At 42.0% G+C, this 19532-nt stretch overlaps 2 protein-coding genes across 6 annotated transcripts in view; one reads left to right on the top strand and one right to left on the bottom strand.

Annotated features, from left to right (window-relative positions):
* Positions 1-340: 340 nt before the first annotated feature.
* On the bottom strand, positions 341-4824 carry LOC115113143 (F-box only protein 5-like). The gene is made up of 5 exons (XM_029640440.2): positions 4671-4824; positions 3150-3808; positions 2949-3039; positions 1164-1361; positions 341-980 (listed from the first exon to the last, which is right to left on the bottom strand). The coding sequence occupies exons 2-5, from the start codon at positions 3779-3781 to the stop codon at positions 729-731; spliced, it is 1173 nt and encodes a 390-aa protein (XP_029496300.2). The 5' UTR covers positions 3782-3808; positions 4671-4824; the 3' UTR covers positions 341-728.
* A 9733-nt stretch (positions 4825-14557) lies between these two features.
* Positions 14558-19532, top strand: part of LOC115113134 (equilibrative nucleoside transporter 1-like) — a 68608-nt gene continuing 63633 nt past the window's right edge. For all 5 annotated transcript variants that reach the window (XR_003861080.2, XM_029640418.2, XM_065012771.1 and 2 more), the window contains exon 1: positions 14558-14739. The gene's annotated coding sequence lies outside the window, so the exon portion shown is untranslated. The remainder of the gene's footprint in view (positions 14740-19532) is intronic.

Genomic DNA, 19532 nt, shown 5'->3' with positions numbered 1-19532 from the left:
TAGTTTTTGAACTTTTGTAGGCTTTTGGAATAGTCTTCAATGGACAAATACATAGCACAATGGTCTTCAACACAATAACTTAAGTATCCGGCAGAAGTAAACTAATACACAAATATATTGTATACATACATATTTTTTAAACGGCTGTGTTTTCATAAATTAAGATATAATTGTCAAGCCCCTTGAAAAAAAAATCTGGGAACTGACCCTGGAAGTAGGATGTAACTTTCATACCCTTATTGGCATTGTAACATGTATTCTTCTTGATAAATTCTGAAAGAAAGTTGGTGCGTATTACAAGGTTTCTGGTAGTATGTGGCCTTGAAAAATAAAAGATCCGTTCTTAAATCCCAAGAGACATTTATTTAAACAATATAAATATTTACATATCTCACATTTAAAATATGTACAAATATACGAGGACAAGGACATTTCATTAAGAAAAATACAAGTCTAGGAAAAATTTCTTTGCATCCAGTGGGATGTTCTTTTTTTGGGCTTGCAGTACGAATAGTCGCTTTCTGACGACATTGTCAGACAACTGGAATCACTTGATTGCCTCAATACAGTCTACTCTTAATGCAGAGTATTCCAATAGCCAAGATACCTTTGGTCTTCGGCGGAGGCGGTAGTGGGCTAAAAGGGCTATGAATAAAACAAATATTCCATAAAAATTATGTTAGTTTTAAAAGGTGAGCGATTGGGTCTCATCCCAGGCTGCGTTCATCTCACAGGCGCCTGACGTTCCTCTTGCTGCGAGCGCTGCCAATGAGGATGGCTGTGGAGCTGCTAGGCCGCCATGTCAGCCGGGTGCAGCAGGTTGATGAGCCGTGGAAGGGGCCCTGGCACTGGGTGCAGAAGTCAAAGGCACAACTAAAGCGGGTACAGGTGGCCCTCATTGCGTCTGCATTGTGCTTGGCTGGAGAGCCGCAGCGCTTACAGGGCTTCAGCGACTCGTGCTGCTTCAGCGAACTGGCAGCCTAGAGAACACAACCAAACAATGTATAAGGCTACAGAGTATAACTCACAATATGTAACATGAACATAATGTCAATTACTTTTTTGGAACTGATTGGAAGGTGACCAACCCAAGTACACAGACACACTGAGCACCATCATGTCCTCTGAACCTTCATATGAAAAGTGAATAGAGGAACCCTCACCTCTTGGTATTCTCTGAAGCGAGATTGGTGGGAGCAGTATGGCACCTGCGTGCATGCTCTCTGGGAGAGCATCCTCTTGGTAGACTTCTGGATAGGGATTGAAGCTACTCTCTGCATACAGGACATTACAACCCTGGACCCGGTGGTGTCTCTCGTCAAAAAAAACACATTCTCCAGTCCTACGGGGATTCTTGAGTCCTATAACAAAAAAGGACATTGCTATTTAGCATACAATACTCATGCAGTGGATTACCCTATGGTTAGGCAATTAAGATTGAAGTACTGCAAAGGGCCTCTAAATAAATGTAAATATCAAACATAACAGCAAAGTTGGGAGCCCCTGCAAGCTTAAAAAACAAAACCGTCAATGTGAATTGAAAGCATTGATACCTGATATTAGAGGTCGACCGATTAATCGGAATGGCCGATTAATTAGGGCCGACTTCAAGTTGTCATAAATCGGTAATCTGCCTTTTTGGACACCAATTATGGCCGATTACATTGCACTCCACGAGGAGACTGCGTGGCAGGCTGACTACCTGATGCAAGTGCAGCAAGGAGCCACAGTAAGGTGCTAGCTAGCATTAAACGCATCTTGTAAAAAACAAACAACCTTATCATAATCACTAGTTAACTACACATGGTTGATGATAGTACTAGTTTATCTAGCTTGTCCTGCGTTGCATATAATCGATGCGGTGCCTGTTAGTCATTGAATCACAGCCTACTTTGCCAAACAGGTGATTTAACAAGCGCATTTGCAAAAAAAAAGCACTGTCGTTGCACCAGTGTACCTAACGATAATCAATGTCTTTCTTAAAATCAATACACAAGTATATATTTTTAAACCTGTGTATTTAGTTCATATTGCCTGCTACCATGAATTTCTTTTAACTAGGGAAATTGTGTCACTTCTCTTGCGTTCCGTGCAAGCAGTCGGGGTATATGCAGCAGTTTGGGCCGCTTGGCTCGTTGCGAACTGTGTGAAGACCAGTTCTTTCTAACAAAGACCGTAATTAATTTGCCAGAATTTTACATAATCATGACATAGGTTGTGCAATGTAACAGCAATATTTAGACTTAGGGATGCCACCCGTTAGATAAAATACGGAATGGTTCCGTATTTCACTGAAAGAATAAACGTTTTGTTAAGTCTATGATTTGATAGAGCAGTCTGACTGAGCGGTGGTAGGCAGCAGCAGGCTCATAAGCATTCAATCAAACAGCACTTTCCTGCATTTGCCAGCAGCTCTTCGCTGTGATTCAAGCATTGCACTGTTTATGACTTCAAGCCTATCAACTCCCGAGAGTTGGCTGGCAATACGAAACATCCAATAGTCAAAGGTATATGAAATACAAATGGTATAGAGAGAAATAGTCCTATAATAACTAGAACCTAAAACTTCTTACCTGGGAACATTGAAGACTCATGTCAATAAAAGGAACCACCAGCTTTTGTATGTTCTGAGCAAGGAACCTAAACCGTAGCTTTTTTTACATGGCACATATTTCACTTTTACTTTCTCCAACACTTTGTTTATTGCATTATTTAAACCGAATTGAACATGTTTCATTATTTATTTGAAACTAAATAGATTTTATTGATATATTATATAAAGTTAAAATAAGTGTTCATTCAGTATTGTTGCAATTGTCATTATTACAAATATATAAAAATATTTTTATTTTTTTGGTCCTCCAATAATCTGTATCGGCGTTGAAAAATCATAATCGGTCGACCTCTACCTGATATACATGACATCCATTTAAAATGTTAGCACTTACCTGTAGTCTCTGTTCAGCTTGGTCACATTTACGGAGTGCAGACTTGTCTTGGCAGATTATTTTTCTCCAGCTCTTGCTCACTTTTCTACAGCTGTGAAGAAAACAAAAACAACCATGAATATATGATAAGAGTACAAAACCATTTTCACGTTGAAAAATCTCTATATAAAATCATAAGAGCAGTAAAGGTTAAATGTTTACCTTATCAAGTCAACATCAAGAAGACACAGGATCCTGGTTAGGATGTGCTTCATGTCCCTCTCCAGCAGAGCTTTTAAAACATCCATACACTCAAGGCCCATGTTCCCACCAATAACCCTTTCAAGGCCAGAGTCCTCTGCTAGCCAGTTAATGACAGTCCAGTCATAGCTCTGGGTCCTCTTGAAGCTATTGGTGAGTTCTTGGCAGATGGCATGTTGAAACTTCAGTATGGGGAGTTGAGAGGCAGAGTGCTTAGCCTTGTGACAATCAGCAACTGGAGTACATGGGGAGAATATCTCCAGTCCTAGAGACTCCCCTTGTTCCTTAACATTATAAAAGTCCTCCATCTGGCTGTTCTGTAAAGACAGGTAACCGCTGTCCTCGAATGCTTCACAGCCTAGGTTCACCTCGTCAAGGATGCGGTCATATTGGTTGTTCTCCTTATTGTGAACACCTTGCACATCATCGTTGAGGCAAATGTTGGCAGAGGTGAGACCTGGAGAGAGTTGTTTGACTACTAATTGGATGCATCCCATGAGTGGTGAGGTTGAGAGGCCTGACTCCTTGTATGTGACATGTTTCTCCATGTCGCATGCAAACCGGAGTTCATTGTTGTTGGACTGACACTTCATTTTTCATTGACTTCACAAACTGTATCCCTGAGCCAGAAGAGAAGTCATTAGTCAGTTCCATCTCACAATCAAAACGCGCCAAACTGGCTAGCTACAGTACATAAGTTTCAAACCAGTGTATTGCCCCACTCAGTTACTCGATATAGCTAAATTCTAAAACATAACATTAACGTTAAACCAATTTACCATACACCTAGTTATCAAGAAGCTGCTAACTAGCTGCAATATCTCCATAGTGCGCCTTCCTTTTCCCCCCCAAATTTACTTTGTAGCATAGCTAGGTAGCCAACTAATTTGGCAGTACCGTCTTTGATATCACAATAGCTAACTAATGTTACATGCATAGTAATTTAGTACAAAATAAGCATTTAACGTACCATAACGTATTAAATCATTTTAATAGTTAGTCGTTTCCACCATCACGTTAACTATATTCATAGGATAGCCAATGGCATTGGTAATGCTAACTAGTCTAACTTTGAGCCGCTAACTTAAGTGGATTTAAAACAAAAGTCTAACTATAACGACGTCAAAAATATACATGTAGTTAGCCAACTATTGCAAATCGTACAACGGCCTAGTTAAGTTACCTACACAGTTAACTAACGTTAGATAACTACAGTGACATAGCTAGGCCAGGTATGGCTAGCTACCGCTAGTTAGTCAAGCAGCTAACTAGCTATGTAGACAAGTTGGCAAGCGAGTAGCGTTAGCTAGCTAATATTGTAACAAAACTAGGGTCATCATGGCTAGAAGGATGTGCTTTCTCATATAAACGTCAAAAGTTTTGCGGAACTAGCCTGAATCAAATGAAATGAGTAATAACTACTAGCCTAGCAAACAATTTAACAACACAGTTGTTGATTGAGGCAAGAAAAATATTGCATACCTTTAAGATAACTTCACCTATTTCTGGTCTGCCACCGACATTAGCAGCTAGACTGGGTTCGGAAACTTTCTTGATGCTTGAATGAGGAAAATATGGAAAAAGCGCCAGTTCGCTGCACCTTTGAAATCCGTATCCAAAATGTCACAAACCAATGAGGGAAGTTACCTTTAAACCGGGGAACCAATGGGAGAACAGAAAAGCGCAAACGGACGTCTAACGTCAGAGCTTAAACTGCATAAGCCCCACTACATTTTTTTCGACCATTTCAAACATGTACCAGTTATCTTTCTTTGCAAATACAATAGAAATACACCGAGGTAGAGGTGATTCGTTAAAATATTGGTGCAATGTTTTTTTATTTTTTGTTAGAAATACACTATTGGTCAAAGGTTTTAGAACACCTACTCATGCTACATTGTAGAATAACAGTGAAGACATCAAAACAATTAAATAACACATATGGAATCATGAAGTAATCAAAAAAGTATACAGAAGATATCCCTATTTGGTAAAAGACCAAGTCCAAGAATAGCTCAAATTAACAAAGAGAATTGACAGTCAATCATTACTTTAAGACGTGAAGGTCAGTCAATCTGGAAAATTTCAGGAACTTTTAAAGTTTCTTCAAGTGCAGTCGCAAAAACCATCAAACGCTATGATGAAACTGGCTCTCATGAGGACCGCCACAGGAATGGAAGACCCAGAGATACCTCTCATTCTGCAAATGAACCTCTTCACAACATTACTGAGATAAAACATGTTTTTTTATATACAGTACAGGTCAAATGTTTGGACACACCTACTCATTCAAGGGCCCAGCAGAAGACCCAGAGTTACTTCTGCTGCAGAGGATAAGTTCATTAGAGTTACCAGCCTCAGAAATTGCAGCCCAAATAAATGCTTCACGGAGTTCAAGTAACAGAGAAGACCGTTTGAATCAGGCCTTTATGGTCGAATTACTGCAAAATAAAACACTACTAAGGGACACCAATAAGAAGAAGAGACTTGCTTTGGGCGAAGAAACATGGGAGCATTCGCGCAAAACTGAAAGCTCAAACCACCGCATTTAACCAGGGAAAGAAGACTGGGAATATGGAAGAATACAAACAGTGTAGTTATTTACTCCGCACAGCAATCAAGCAGCCTAAATGTCAGTATAGGGACAAAGTTGGGTCCCAGTTCAAAGGCTCAAACACAAGACGTATGTGGCAGGGTCTACAGACAATCACGGATTATAGAGGGAAAACCATCGTCGCAGACACCAATGTCTTGCTTCCGGACAGGCTAAACACCTTCTTCGCTCGCTTTGAGGATAATACAGTGCCACCGATGCAACCCGCTATCAAGGTCTGTGGGCTCCCCTTCTCCGTGGTTGATGTAAGTAAGACATTTAAGCGTGTTAACCCTCGCAAGGCTGCCGGACCAGACGGTATCCCTAGCCGTGTCCTCAGAGCATGTGCAGACCAGCTGGCTGGTGTGTTCACAGATATATTCAATCTCTCCCTATCCCAGTCTGTTGTCCACACATTCTTCAAGATGGCCACCATTGTCCCTGTACCTAAGAAGGAAAATGTAACTGAACTAAATGACTATCGCCCCGTTGCACTCACCTCCGTCATCATGAAGTGCTTTGAGAGACTAGTCAAGGATCATATCAGCTCCACCTTACCTGCCACCCTACACCCTCTTCAATTTGCTTACTGCCCCACTAGATCCAAAGACGATGCAATCGCCACCACACTGCACACTGCCCTGTCCCATCTGAACAAGAGGCATACAGTAAAAGAATGTTGTTAATTTTTTCTGTCTTTTTTTGTTGTTGTTATTTTCACCCCTTTTTTCTCTCCAATTTCTTGGTATCCAATTGGTAGTAGTTACAATCACTGGAACTTCCGTACTTCCAGCTGGCCGTGCACCTGGCGACCGTTTCAGCGTGCACTGCGCCCCGGCCCGCCACAGGAGTTGCTAGTGCACGGCCAAACCCTCCCTAACCCGGACGACTCTGGGCCAATTGTGCGCCGTCCCATGGGCCTTCCAGTTGCGGCCGGCTGCAACAGAGCCTGGACTCAAACCCAGAATCTCTAGTGGCACAGCTAGCACTGCGATGCAGTGCCTTAGACCACTACGCCACACGGGAGGCCCGAATGCTGTTCATTGACTATAGCTCAGCATTCAACACCATAGTACCCTCCAAGCTCATCATCAAGCTCGAGGCCCTGGGCCTGAACCCCGTCCCGTGCAACTAGTTCCTGGACTTCCTGACGGGTCGCCCCCATGTGGGGAAGGTAGGAAACAACACCTCCTCTTCGCTGATCCTCAACACTGGGGCTCCACAAGGGTGTGTTGTCAGCCCCCTCCTGAACTCCCTGTTCACCCATGACTGCATGGACAAGCACGCCTCCAACTCAATCATCAAGTTTGCAGACAACACAACAGTAGTAGGCTTGATTACCAACGATGAGACAGCTTACAGGGAGGAGGTGAGGGCTCTGGGAGTGTGGTCCCAGGAAAATAACTTCTCACTCAACGTCAACAAAACTAAGGAAATGATCGTGGACTTCAGGAAACAGCAGAGGGAGCACCCCCCTATCCACATCGATGGGACCGCAGTGGAGAAGGTGGAAAGCTTCAAGTTCCTTGGCGTACACATCACTGACAAACTGAGATAGTCCACCCACACAGGCAGTGTGGTGAAGAAGGCACAACAGCGCCTCTTCAACCTCAGGAGGCTACATTTTTAAAACTTAAAACCTAAAACCCTCACTAACATTTACAGATGCACAATTGAGAGCATCCTGTCAGGCTGTATCACCACCTGGTACGGCAACTGCACCGCCCACATCCGCAAAGCTCTCCAGAGGGTGTTGCGGTCTGCCCAACGCATTACCGGGGGCAATTTCCCACCCTCCTGGACACCTACAGCACCCAATGCCAAAGGAAGGCCAAAGTGATAATCAAGGTCATCAACCACCCGAACCACTGCATGTTCCCCCCTCATTATTGAGAAGGCGATGTCAGTACAGTTGCATCAAAGCTGGGACCGATAGAATTAAAAACAGCTTCTATCTCAAGACAATCAGATTGCTAAACAGCCATCACTAGCACATCAGGGGCAGCTGCCTATAGACATAGATTTGGAATCACTAGCCACTTTTAGAAATGGATCACTAGCCACTGTAATAATGTTAAGTATCTTACATTGCTCATCTCATATGTAGTATAAACTGCACTCCACACTATTCTGCAGTATCTTAGTCACTTTTAAATTGTGTTTACATATTGCATCACCCATTTCATATGTATATACTGTATTGTATTCTATCATACACCACTGACTGTTAAACAGCCATCTCCAGCAAATCAGAGGCTGCTGCCTATAGACATATAGTTGAAGTCAGAAGTTTACATACACTTAGGTTGGAGTCATTAAAACTTGTTTTTTCAAACACTCCACAAATTTCTTGTTAACAAACTATCGTTTTGGCAAGTCTGTTAGGACATCTACAAGTCATTTTTCCATCAATTGTTTACAGACAGATTATTTCACTTATTATTATTCACTGTATCAATTCCAGTGGGTCAGAATTTTACATATACTGAGCTGACTGTGACTTTAAACAGCTTGGAAAATTCCAGAAAATTATGGATCGGCCATACACGTTCTCTAAGTGCATTTTGACAGCTTGTGTAAAAGCCACACTAAACAATGGTTTGCATTAAAGGCTCAATTCAACATAGGAAAAATATTTATATCATTTGTTGATTTGTTTTGCATTTGATCATGCTAGCTAACGTTAACGCTGCATAACGACACCTAATTGAAGTGGTATGACGTTCTGAAGCTTTTTGGATAGTTTGTAGCTGCAGTTGTGTCGAATATAACGTAAGGTGACCAGATTTCTGAAATTAAAACCGGGGACATTTCCAGTTCGGCAGTCAATATTAAAATATCCAATGTTATTATCTATGAAATAAAAAAGGGGGACAATTCCGGTTTCATGTATTTAGTCTAACAGGCACACTGTGATAGAGAAAACAACTATATTACAGAAACATTACAGACAACACAGAACTGTCCGATCTGAACAGCCATTCAGTGGTCCTGGTAGTCTGGGTAGACAAAGAGCAGAAGAGAACATGAGCAAAACTGAAAAAACAGACAATAGTATATGTGAAATACTTAACATAATAAAGAAATAAGAAGATGATGTGATTGGTAACTACATAATATACTTATACCAATCTAATCTATATATTTCTCAGAAGAATGTATCTTCTTCAGGATTGCTCTGTCTTTGGCCAGCTTCTCCATGAACTCCTGGCAAGGGAGGTTGAAGTTTGTCTTCACAATAAGCATGGCCTTGATGGTAGGAACAGTGAACCCATTTCTTGCTGCTGTCCATATATCATTCATTTGGGAGAACACTCTCTCGACTGGTAAGCACATGACTTCCAGGTAAGCACATGACAACAGACACTAATCTAGCCAGGTTAGTGTGTGGGATGTCGTTCTCTTTGAAGTGGGTAACCACCATGCTCCATCTCTGACTAAGCGGTGTCTCCACCGTGCTAAATCTCTGACTAAGCGGTGTCTCAGATGTTTTCCATTCTTCAAGCGATCCCCCCCTTTAGTAACTCTTGCAGGCCAGTAACCTCGTCACACAATGCATCCTCATTGATGTTCACATTGGGGCATAAATCCTGCAGTGTGCCTGCTGCCTTCTGGATCTCTTCACGCAGAGGTTGCCTTTTTAAAAGGAGATCATGTAAATCTTTTAGATTATCTGTGTGCTTTCCCCATGCCTCCAAGTAGTTCACAGCCGTAGTGAAGAATGATTGGGATGTTTTGAGAAAGCTCTCTTTAGACATGGCTCCATTTCCCCCTAGCTCTCTCAGAAGTCCTCTGACCAAAACTGGAATGAAGTTGTCATCACATCTTGCAGTCAATTTTGCCTCAATGTTTCTCAGAATTGCAGCTGACTCCACAGCACAGCAGTCCTGGCATTCAAGCATCTTGATCATGTCACTGAATATGGTCAAGTTTCCATGGACAAAGGCCAGACAAAGTTCAGTCAGTGGATCTTCGAACATTGCTCACAGGTCAACAGGGCATTTGTCTTCAGAAAGAAAAAAGGATTTCAATGGCACATACCTTTTCAGCACTCTTTCTAGAGCAGGGAGCATGGACAGCCAGCGAACATTAATGGGTCCTAAAATGTTATGGTACTCCTGGCCAACAAACTCACAAAAGCTCTTCAGTCTTTCTACTCTGACGGTGAAAATTTCCAAATATCTTTGTGAGCAGGTACTCAACATCAAGAGGGATTATATCCAAAGCTGTTCTGGCCGTGTTATGAATGATGTGGGCAGGACAACCTAAGCCAATCACCTCCCGCTGCAGAGCATTTTTAACTTTGGTATGGACATTGACCCTCCCAGCCTATTCAGTCCTCCAAAGTTGGTATTTGTGTTGATGGCAGAGAATGCCACGACTTTGTTTTGCAGTTTATATTTTTGGATGACCACCAGGACCTCAGCTGCAATCTCCTCTGCTGTTTCTCCTTTCAATTCAACAAAATCATGCATTTTGTTTCCACAGATGTGTTGCCACCATATATCTTACAATATCTGACTACTATTGGCAGCAGCTTTACATGTCCATGATTGGACGCATCAATGGACAGGGACACACATTCAACCTGGTCTAGGTCCTGTGTTACCAAAATAGTTGCCCATGGTGCTAACACGTTACTCACTATGGCTTCACATTTTGTCCTAGCACATGTAAACTTTGGCTCATAAAGCTTTCATGTCAGTTGTGCTGGGCAGTCCATAGATCAGTAACTATGATACTCCCCTCACCTGGTTGTATAGGTCTTAATTGGACACAAATTGAAAGGTGAAATCAACAACCAGCGCACTCGGCCCTCCATGGAAACCCCTGGTTTATAGAAAGAAACCCGGGACCAATCCCCTGTTTGACCAGAAGATGGGAGGAAACATCCATCTAACTTTGCAGTTAATTGAATATGCCTACTTACAGATTGAGTAATGTGTTACTAGTAACAGTTTCATACAGCATACAGTGCCTTCGGAAAGTATTCAGATCCCTTGACTTTTTACACATTTTGGTTACTTTACAGCCTTATTCTAAAATGGATTAAATAAAAAAATATTTATTTATTTATACCTTATTTACACAAGTATTGAGACCCTTTGCTATGTGAGACTCAAATCGAGCTCCGGTGCATCCTGTTTCCTTTGATCATCCTTGAGATGATTCTACAACTTGATTGGAGTCTTCCTGTGGTAAATTGAATTGATTGGACATGATTTGGAAAGGCACACACCTGTCTGTCTATATAATGTTCCACAATTGACATTTCATGCAAACACCAATCCATGAGGTCAAAGGAATTGTCTGTAGAGCGCTGAGACCGGATTGTGTCGAAGAACAGATCTAGGAAAGGGTACCAAAAAATGTCTGCAGCATTGAAGGTCCCCAAAAACACATTGGCCTCCATCATTCTTAAATGGAAGAAGTTTGGCACCACCAAGGCTCTTCCCAGAGCTAGCCGCCCGGCCAAACTGAGCAACCAGGAGATAAGGGCCTTGGTCAGGGAGGTGACCAAGAACCCGATAGTCACTCTGACAGAGCTCTAGAGTTTCTCTGTGGAGATGGGAGAAACTTCCAGATGGACAACCATCTCTGCAGCACTCCACCAATCAGGTATTTATGGTAGAGTGCCCAGATGGAAGCCACTGCTCAGTAAAAGGCACATGACAGCCCGCTTGGAGTTTGCCAAAAGGCACCAAAAGACTCTCAGACTATGAGTAACATTGAACTCTTTGGTTTTGGCTTTGGTTTAAAATCATATTTCACTGTCTGCCCCCCAGGTTGCTAAAATTCTTCATACAAAACTAGGGTATTCCAGTGGATTAAATAACTTCTGGCTGCAGGGCTTCCATCAGGCTTCCTGGGGTGGGCCACCACACATGTTTCAGAAAAAAAGTTATTCTCCTGCAAAGTTAAATTATGTGCTAATTATTCAAGAGAATTTTAAGGAATGTCCTTATATGGGTCAGGCCAGGGACTGTAATGTCACCATAGATTACCAGGATTTGGGGTCTTTCAGAGGGGAGTTTGGCGCCCACACAACCAGAGCCAAAAGCCATCTGGCCATTTGGGCGGTCATGTCACACCCATGTTGTGGTATTTTTAGCCAGAGGTGAGGGAGGGAGACAGAGGAAGTAGACAGCTGCAAAACACAACCTCCCATACACAACAGAATGACTTGTTGAATGAGGCAGACATGAGGTCTGGATTATAGAATACATATAAATGTTGTCATTCCTCCCAGTCAGACGTCACCCCTCCCCTAGTCAAGTCTCAAACCTGCACTGGTCAAGTGTCACTCCTCCTCCTCAACCCTCACCCCTGCATTGGTCAGGTATCACCCATTTGCCTCACCTCTCTCACCCGTGCATCAGTCAATCTCACCAATAGGGTGAGGATTAAGGAGGAAGGGTGAGACATGACTAGGGAGTGGTGTTCTGGGGAGGAAGGTCTGACAAGGAGAAATGACCAAGTTCCTCATATGTATTCTAGACTCGATTGACTCATCATCCAATTCTTATGTGAATGAAAAAAAAAAAACATTTTAAACTTTTTTCAAAACCATAAAGTTATCAAAGAAATGGGATTTACTTGCAATCCACAATAAAACATTTATTTAAAGAGGATTTCACAAGTGCTTCTACATTCTTGTCATAATGCATAGTAGGGTAAGGTAGTTCAAAAACTTCAGTCCACATAGGCCTACTCAAACAAAACAACTCATGTTGCTTGATGGAGAAGTTCATGTGGTATTTACACATCAGCTCAGTAGCAAGACAAAACTAGTTATCTCCTCTGGAATTCCTTGCCCTTGACTGCATGAGCCTGCATTAATTTATAATGCATAAACAATATCATTAGAGGAGGTCACACCTGCTACCCTAGATGTCACTACTGTTAGGGTTGGCTGAGTGACTGCTATTATAACAGGACAACGTGACGCTGTTGCAGTTGCTTAGATATGCTTGATGGACTAGCATAGTTTTATAGGAGAGGGAAATAAACAAGGCCCACCAAAATAGCCCCTCAAGTGGATCTTTATGTCAGACTTTTGTGAGTCTCCCCCAGTGTCAGTGTGTTGTGTGGCTTCCTATTTGGGAGGTACTGAGTCATGTCAGTAATGGAGAGTGAAATGAACAAGGAGGAAAATTGAAACAATGAGCCAGTCCATTATGCTACATAAAATGCAGTACCAGTCAAAAGTTTGGACACACCTACTCATTCTAGGGTTTTTCTTTATTGTTACTATTTTCTACATTGTGGAATAATGGTGAAGACATCAAAACTATGAAATAACACATATGGAATCATGTAGAAACCAAAAAGTGTTAAACAAATCAAATTAAAGTGTATATTTGAGATCCTTCAAAGCAGCCACCCTTTGCCTTGATGGCAGCTTTGCAAACTCTTGGCATTCTCTCAACCAGCTTCACCTGGAATACTTTTCCAACAGTCTTGAAGGAGTTCCGACATATGCTTAGCACTTGTTGGCTGCTTTTCCTTCCCTCTGTGGTCCAACTCAACCCAAACCATCTACATTTGTTTGAGGTCGGGTGATTGTGGAGGCCAGGTTACCTGATGCAGCACTCCATCAGCCTGTTGTACATACTGCCAAATTCTCTGAAACGATGTTGGAGGCGGCTTATGGTAGAGAAATTAACATTCAATCATCTGGCAACAGCTCTGGTGGACATTCCTGCAGTCAGCATGCCAATTGCATGCTCCCTCAAAACTTGAGACATGGCATTGTGTTGTGTGACAAAACTGCACATTTTAGAGTGGCCTTTTATTGTCCCCCAGCACAAGGTGCACTTGTGTAATGATGATGCTGTTTAATCAACTTCTTGTTATGCCACACCTGTCAGGTGGATGGATTATCTTGGCAAAGGAGAAATGCCCACTAACAGGGATATAAACAAATGTGTAACATTTCTGGGATATTTTATTTCAGCTCATCAAACATTGGACCAACACTTTACATGTTGCGTTTATATATTTGTTCAGTATATATATTTATTCCGTGGAATTACCAATATACCTTTTACATGTAAATGCCCTATTCACTTCTATACATTTTTCAGCCTGGTACCAGATTACGAGTCCCTTGACACTTGTGGGAGTTTTAGAGCAAAACAGAGAACATCATCGTGTTCGTGAGTGTCATCTTTTCAGAAAGGAATCATGTGTGTAGCCAAAACCGTTCAGATGATGCAGAAATTATCATGAGAATACCGGATTTTCGGGATGTCTCCTGGTCTGAAACACCGCTGAAGCTATGCGGAAGGCGGATGCAGTGGACTGAGACAAAGCCCATGCAAAACAGAAATGATCTCAATCTTAAACAGATGGATTTAGATTGTGATTTAAATATATATAAGCAGAGCATGGGGGGCTCAAGCGGAGAAAAAAAGTGTTGATTTAATGTTTTTTTAATGCCCAGCTCATGTGCCCCTTGATGAGGCCTACGGCAATTGCATATTCTGTCTAATGCTAAATCCGCCAGTGTCCACAGGGACGTTTGCTTCAAACATTGAGTTTGCTCTGGCTTTGTTTTCCCGTTATTAGGATGCTTATCATCAGAATGGATAGTGTTCAATACCACATCTGTGTAGGCTAACGTTCCATTGGAAGCCAATAAACTTCAGTACATGTTATTATGATGCAAATTCTTATAGTAGGTAGGCAAAATTATTTAAATCCTGGATTTGTAAAAATCCCTATTTCTGGTGGAATTTGGAACATCCGGGTCCCCTGTTTATTTGCATGTGCCCGCGCCGCCACCAGCATACCGCTTTAGGAATGAATGCAGACCCAGTTTGTAAGTTTTTCTTTGACAAATGACTCGAGTCGACAACTGGAGCAAATCTGTTGGGTAAAAAGAATAACACCCACCAACTTTATGTGGCGAAAATTGAGCGCGTTTGAATGTTATAACATCCCACCACATTTCATGTAAGTAAATCGTTTTACTCACATAACGAACTCTGAAACTGCACATGCCAAAAGCTCTTAAGAGTCTAATTGGGGAGAGGATATGAGTAGAATCCGAATGAGGTAGCCAAGCGTTTGTCAGAGAAACTTCTAATAATTTGGATGCAGTTTTTGGGATTAAATTATTTTAACAAACGAATTTACCAAACACAATGCATGTAAACTGCGCGGATTAGCCTAGATCACAAATAGCAAATGTTTATAGCTAAAAGTCTAATGGTAACTACAATGCACTGCGCTACCTCGAAATGACATGCGAATGCACCGTTACCTTAGTAAGCATTAGTAAACATATAATTTATGATTTCACATTGTGTGTGTGTGTGTGTGTGTGTGTGAGAGAGAGAGAGAGAGACAGGAATCAAGTTTGGTTAGCTGTAGGATATTGTATTATTTTAAACAAAACTTTGCATAGAGGCCACACAACCCAATGACACATTCCCATACTGTGTGTGTGTGTGTGTGTGTGGGGGGTCTTTACAGTGGGAGAACGAGAGTTAACAAAATATCCCCTATAGAATACATGACATAGTAACACGACCATATAATCAGTATTATGTCTCTCTACTGCCATTAATTCCAATTGGACTGGTGTCGATTTCTCCATGGCCAACATGACTGACATTTCCACCCCATTCTGGAACTTTGAGGGTTTATGACATGGCCTCTCTAGTAATTTAATAGGATCTCCATGAGCATGACTGTAGACATTTCCTATTGACTCAAACCCCTCCATCTTTTATAATGTGCTTCTCTCTGATAAGCATTTGCTCAAAGTAATCTGTAGTGAGATAGCATTCTCAGCTGTATGTTATGCATCCTGTTTCCAGTGATCATCCTTGAGATGTTTCTACAACTTGATTAGAGTCGACCTGTGGTAAATTTAATTGATTGGACAGGATTTGGAAAGGCACACACCTGTTTATATAAGGTTGCACAGTTGACAGTGCATGTCAGAGCAAACACCAAGCCATAAGATTGAAGGAATTTTCCATAGAGCTCCGAAACCAGATTGTGTCGAGGCACAGATCTGGGGAATGGTACCAAAATATTTCGGCAGCATTGAAGGTCCTCAAGAACACAATGGCTACAGGTTCACCTTCTAACAGGACAACAACCCTAAGCACACAGCCAAGATAACGCAGGAGTGGCATTGGGACAAGTCTCTGAATGTCCTTGAGTGGACCTGCCAGATCCCAGATGTGAACCCGATCAAACATCTCTGGAGAGACCTGAAAATAGCTGCGCATCAACGCTCCCCATCCAACCTGACAGAGCTTGAGAGGATCTGCAGAGAAGAATAGGAGAAACTCCCCAAATGCAGGTGTGCCAAGCTTGTAGCGTCATACCCAAGAAGACCCAAAGCTTGAGGTTGTTTTTCAGATAGAAAATGCACAGACTGCCATGGCTCAGCCCGGTTTTAATGTATGCAGTTTATTACTATCTGATATTTATTGTCTTTGTGGGCTAGATTTTGTGATATTTAGATATTGCAAAATTGTAATCAATTGCAGTTATTCGTCATATTCCTTGAAAACGGAAAGGGATAGAATTGACTGAAAAACAATTGGTTCAATAAGCCCTCAGACGAGGGTAGGGGTGTCATAGGTTTTAATTAAGTCTGATATTTTCAGGTTTGAATTACAGTCTTGACCTCTCGCCGACCAGGTGCCTTTGGTATCAGCTTGTTATGTAGGCACATTCCATGGTCTAGCTGTGCAGTAGTCAGCTAAGGGACTACCCTACTGAGCAAGCTGCCAACTTCTGACTGCTTCACAAAATCATCCCTTTATCACAGCCACACTGCCAGGGAGGGTCTGCTGAGGTATTTGAGTGTTTGCCTAAGGGTGGTTAAAACTCACTATCCTCTTACGTATGCTGTGGTGGACAGCCAAGATATTCACGGTTGAGAGACAATGTTCTTTCAAAATTCCTGAGTAATGGCATTTTTTTCACCCTGTGTCCCACCTGGCACTGCAGACCCTCTTACTCAGATAGTGGATGGAGAGAAAAGTCAGGAAATACAATGCATTTGTAAAGTATTCAGACCCCTTGACTTTTCCACATTTTGTTACATTACAGCATTATTATAAAATGTATTGTTTTTCCCATCAATCTACACACAATACCCCATAATGACAAAGCAAAAGCGGGTTTGTAAAAAATGAATAATAATCATATTTACATAAGTATTCAGACCCTTTACTCAGTACTTTGTTGAAGCACCTTTGGCAGCAATTACAGCCTTGAGTGCTCTTGGGTATGACGCTACAAGCTTGGTACACCTGCATTTGGGGAGTTTATCCCATTCTTCTCTGCATATCCTCTCAAGCTCTGTCAGGTTGGATGGGGAGTGTCGCTGCACAGCTATTTTCAGGTCTCACCAGAGATGTTCAATCGGGTTCAAGTCTGGGCTTTGGCTCGGCCACTCAAGGACATTCAGGAACTTGTCCACAAAATGTGGAAAAAGTCAAGGGTTCTGAATATTTTCCGAATGCACTGTAAGCTCCAGTCGAATCCTTAAGCATCTTAGGGTGGTGAAATAATTAACTAAGTCGCCACCTCTATTCAACAAAAATAGGTGTAATGTACCATGTATGAGAACACATGAAAATGTCACTGCCGCTTGAATATTCAAATCAAACTTTATTTGGGGTCAATGTAAATAGTCTGGTGGCCATTTGATTAATTGTTCAGCAGTCTTATGGCTTGGGGGTAGAAGCTGTTAAGGAGCCTTTTGGGCGCTCCGGGTACCGCTTGCTGTGCAGTAGCAGCGAAAACAGTCTATGACTTGGGTGACTGGAGTCTTTGACAATTTGATGGTCTTTCCTCTGACACCGCCTGTCATATAGGTCCTGGACGGCAGGAAGCTTGGCCTCAGTGATGTAATGGGCCGTACGCACTACCCTCTGTTAGAGGTCGACAGATTAATCGGAATGGCCGATTAATTAGGGCCGATTTCAAGTTTTTATAACAGTCGGAAATCTGTATTTTTGGGTGCCGATTTGCCGATTTTTATTTTATTTTTATACCTTTATTTAACTAGGCAAGTCAGTTAAGAACACATTCTTTATTTCAATGACTGCCTAGGAACGGTGGGTTAACTGCCTCTTTCAGGGGCAGAACGACAGATTTTCACCTTGTCAGCTCGGGGGATCCAATCTTGCAACCTTACAGTTAACTAGTCCAAATCAAATAACGACCTGCCTCTCTCTCGTTGCACTCCACAAGGAGACTGCCTGTTACGCGAATGCAGTAAGCCAAAGTAAGTTGCTAGCTAGCATTAAACGTATCTTATAAAAAACAATCAATCATAATCACTACTTAACTACACATGGTTGATGATATTACTAGATATTATCTAGCGTGTCCTGCGTTGCATATAATCTGACTGAGCATACAAGCATACATGTATCTGACTGAGCGGTGGTAGGCAGAAGCAGGCGCGTAAACATGAATTCAAACAGCACTTTCGTGCGTTTTGCCAGCAGCTCTGCGTTGTGCGTCAAGCATTGCGCTGTTTATGGCTTCAAGCCTATCAACTCCCGAGATGAGGCTGGTGTAACCGAAGTGAAATGGCTAGCTAGTTAGCACGCGCTAATAGCGTTTCAAACGTCACTCGCTCTGAGCCTTCTAGTAGTTGTTCCCCTTGCTCTGCATGGGTAATGCTGCTTCGATGGTGGCTGTTGTCGTTGTGTTGCTGTTTCGAGCCCAGGGAGGAGCGAGGAGAAGGACGGAAGGAATATTGTTACACTGGCAATACTAAAGTGCCTATAAGAACATCTAATAGTCAAAGGTTAATGAAATACAAATGGTATAGAGGGAAATAGTCCTATAATTCCTATAATAACTACAACCTAAAACTTCTTACCTGGGAATATTGAAGACTCATGTTAAAAGGAACCACCAGCTTTCATATGTTCTCATGTTCTGAGCAAGGAACTTAAACGTTAGCTTTCTTACATGGCACATATTGCACTTTTACTTTCTTCTCCAACACTTTGTTTTTGCATTATTTAAACCAAATTGAACATGTTTCATTATTTACTTGAGGCTAAATTGATTTTATTGATGTATTATATTAAGTTAAAATAAGTGTTCATTCAGTATTGTTGTAATTGTCATTATTACAAATAAATGTAAAGAAATCGGTATCGGCTTTTTTGGTCCTCCAATTATCGGTATCGGCGGTGAAAAATCATAATCGGTTGACCTCTACCCTCTGTAGTGCCTTGCGGTTGGAGGCTGAGCAGTTACCATACCAGGCGGTGATGCAACCGGTCAGGATGCTCTCAATGATGCAGCTGGAGAACATTTTGAGGATTTGGGGACACATGCCAAATCTTTTCAGTCTCCTGAGGGGGAAAGGGTTTTGTCGTGCCCTCTTCACGACTGTCTTTGTGTGTTTGGATCATGATAGTTTGTTGGTGATGTGGACACCAAGGAACTTGAAGCTCTCGACCCGCTCCACTACAGCCCTGTCAATGTTAATGGGGGTCTATTCGGCCCGGCTTTTCCTGTAGGCCACGGTCAGCTGCTGTGTCTTGCTCACATTGAGTTTCCACGTTGGTGGTGTAGTTATTTTCCTCTGCTGAGCACAATGTTTTGCTTGCTTAATTTGGACCACACCCTTGTCATTTCACCCAGTTTCAGGAAAAGAAGTGAATATAGAAGTTTTGAGTTTGTATTGCACAATCTTGGCATGGTCATATAAACTCAGCAGATGCTTTCTGTATTGATACCATATGTGTTTG

This window comes from Oncorhynchus nerka, linkage group LG28 (genome assembly GCF_034236695.1).
Source record: "Oncorhynchus nerka isolate Pitt River linkage group LG28, Oner_Uvic_2.0, whole genome shotgun sequence".
Lineage (NCBI taxonomy): Eukaryota > Metazoa > Chordata > Actinopteri > Salmoniformes > Salmonidae > Oncorhynchus > Oncorhynchus nerka.
The sequence above is the reverse complement of the archived record's forward strand: the minus strand, read 5'-3'. Positions and strand labels throughout refer to the sequence as shown.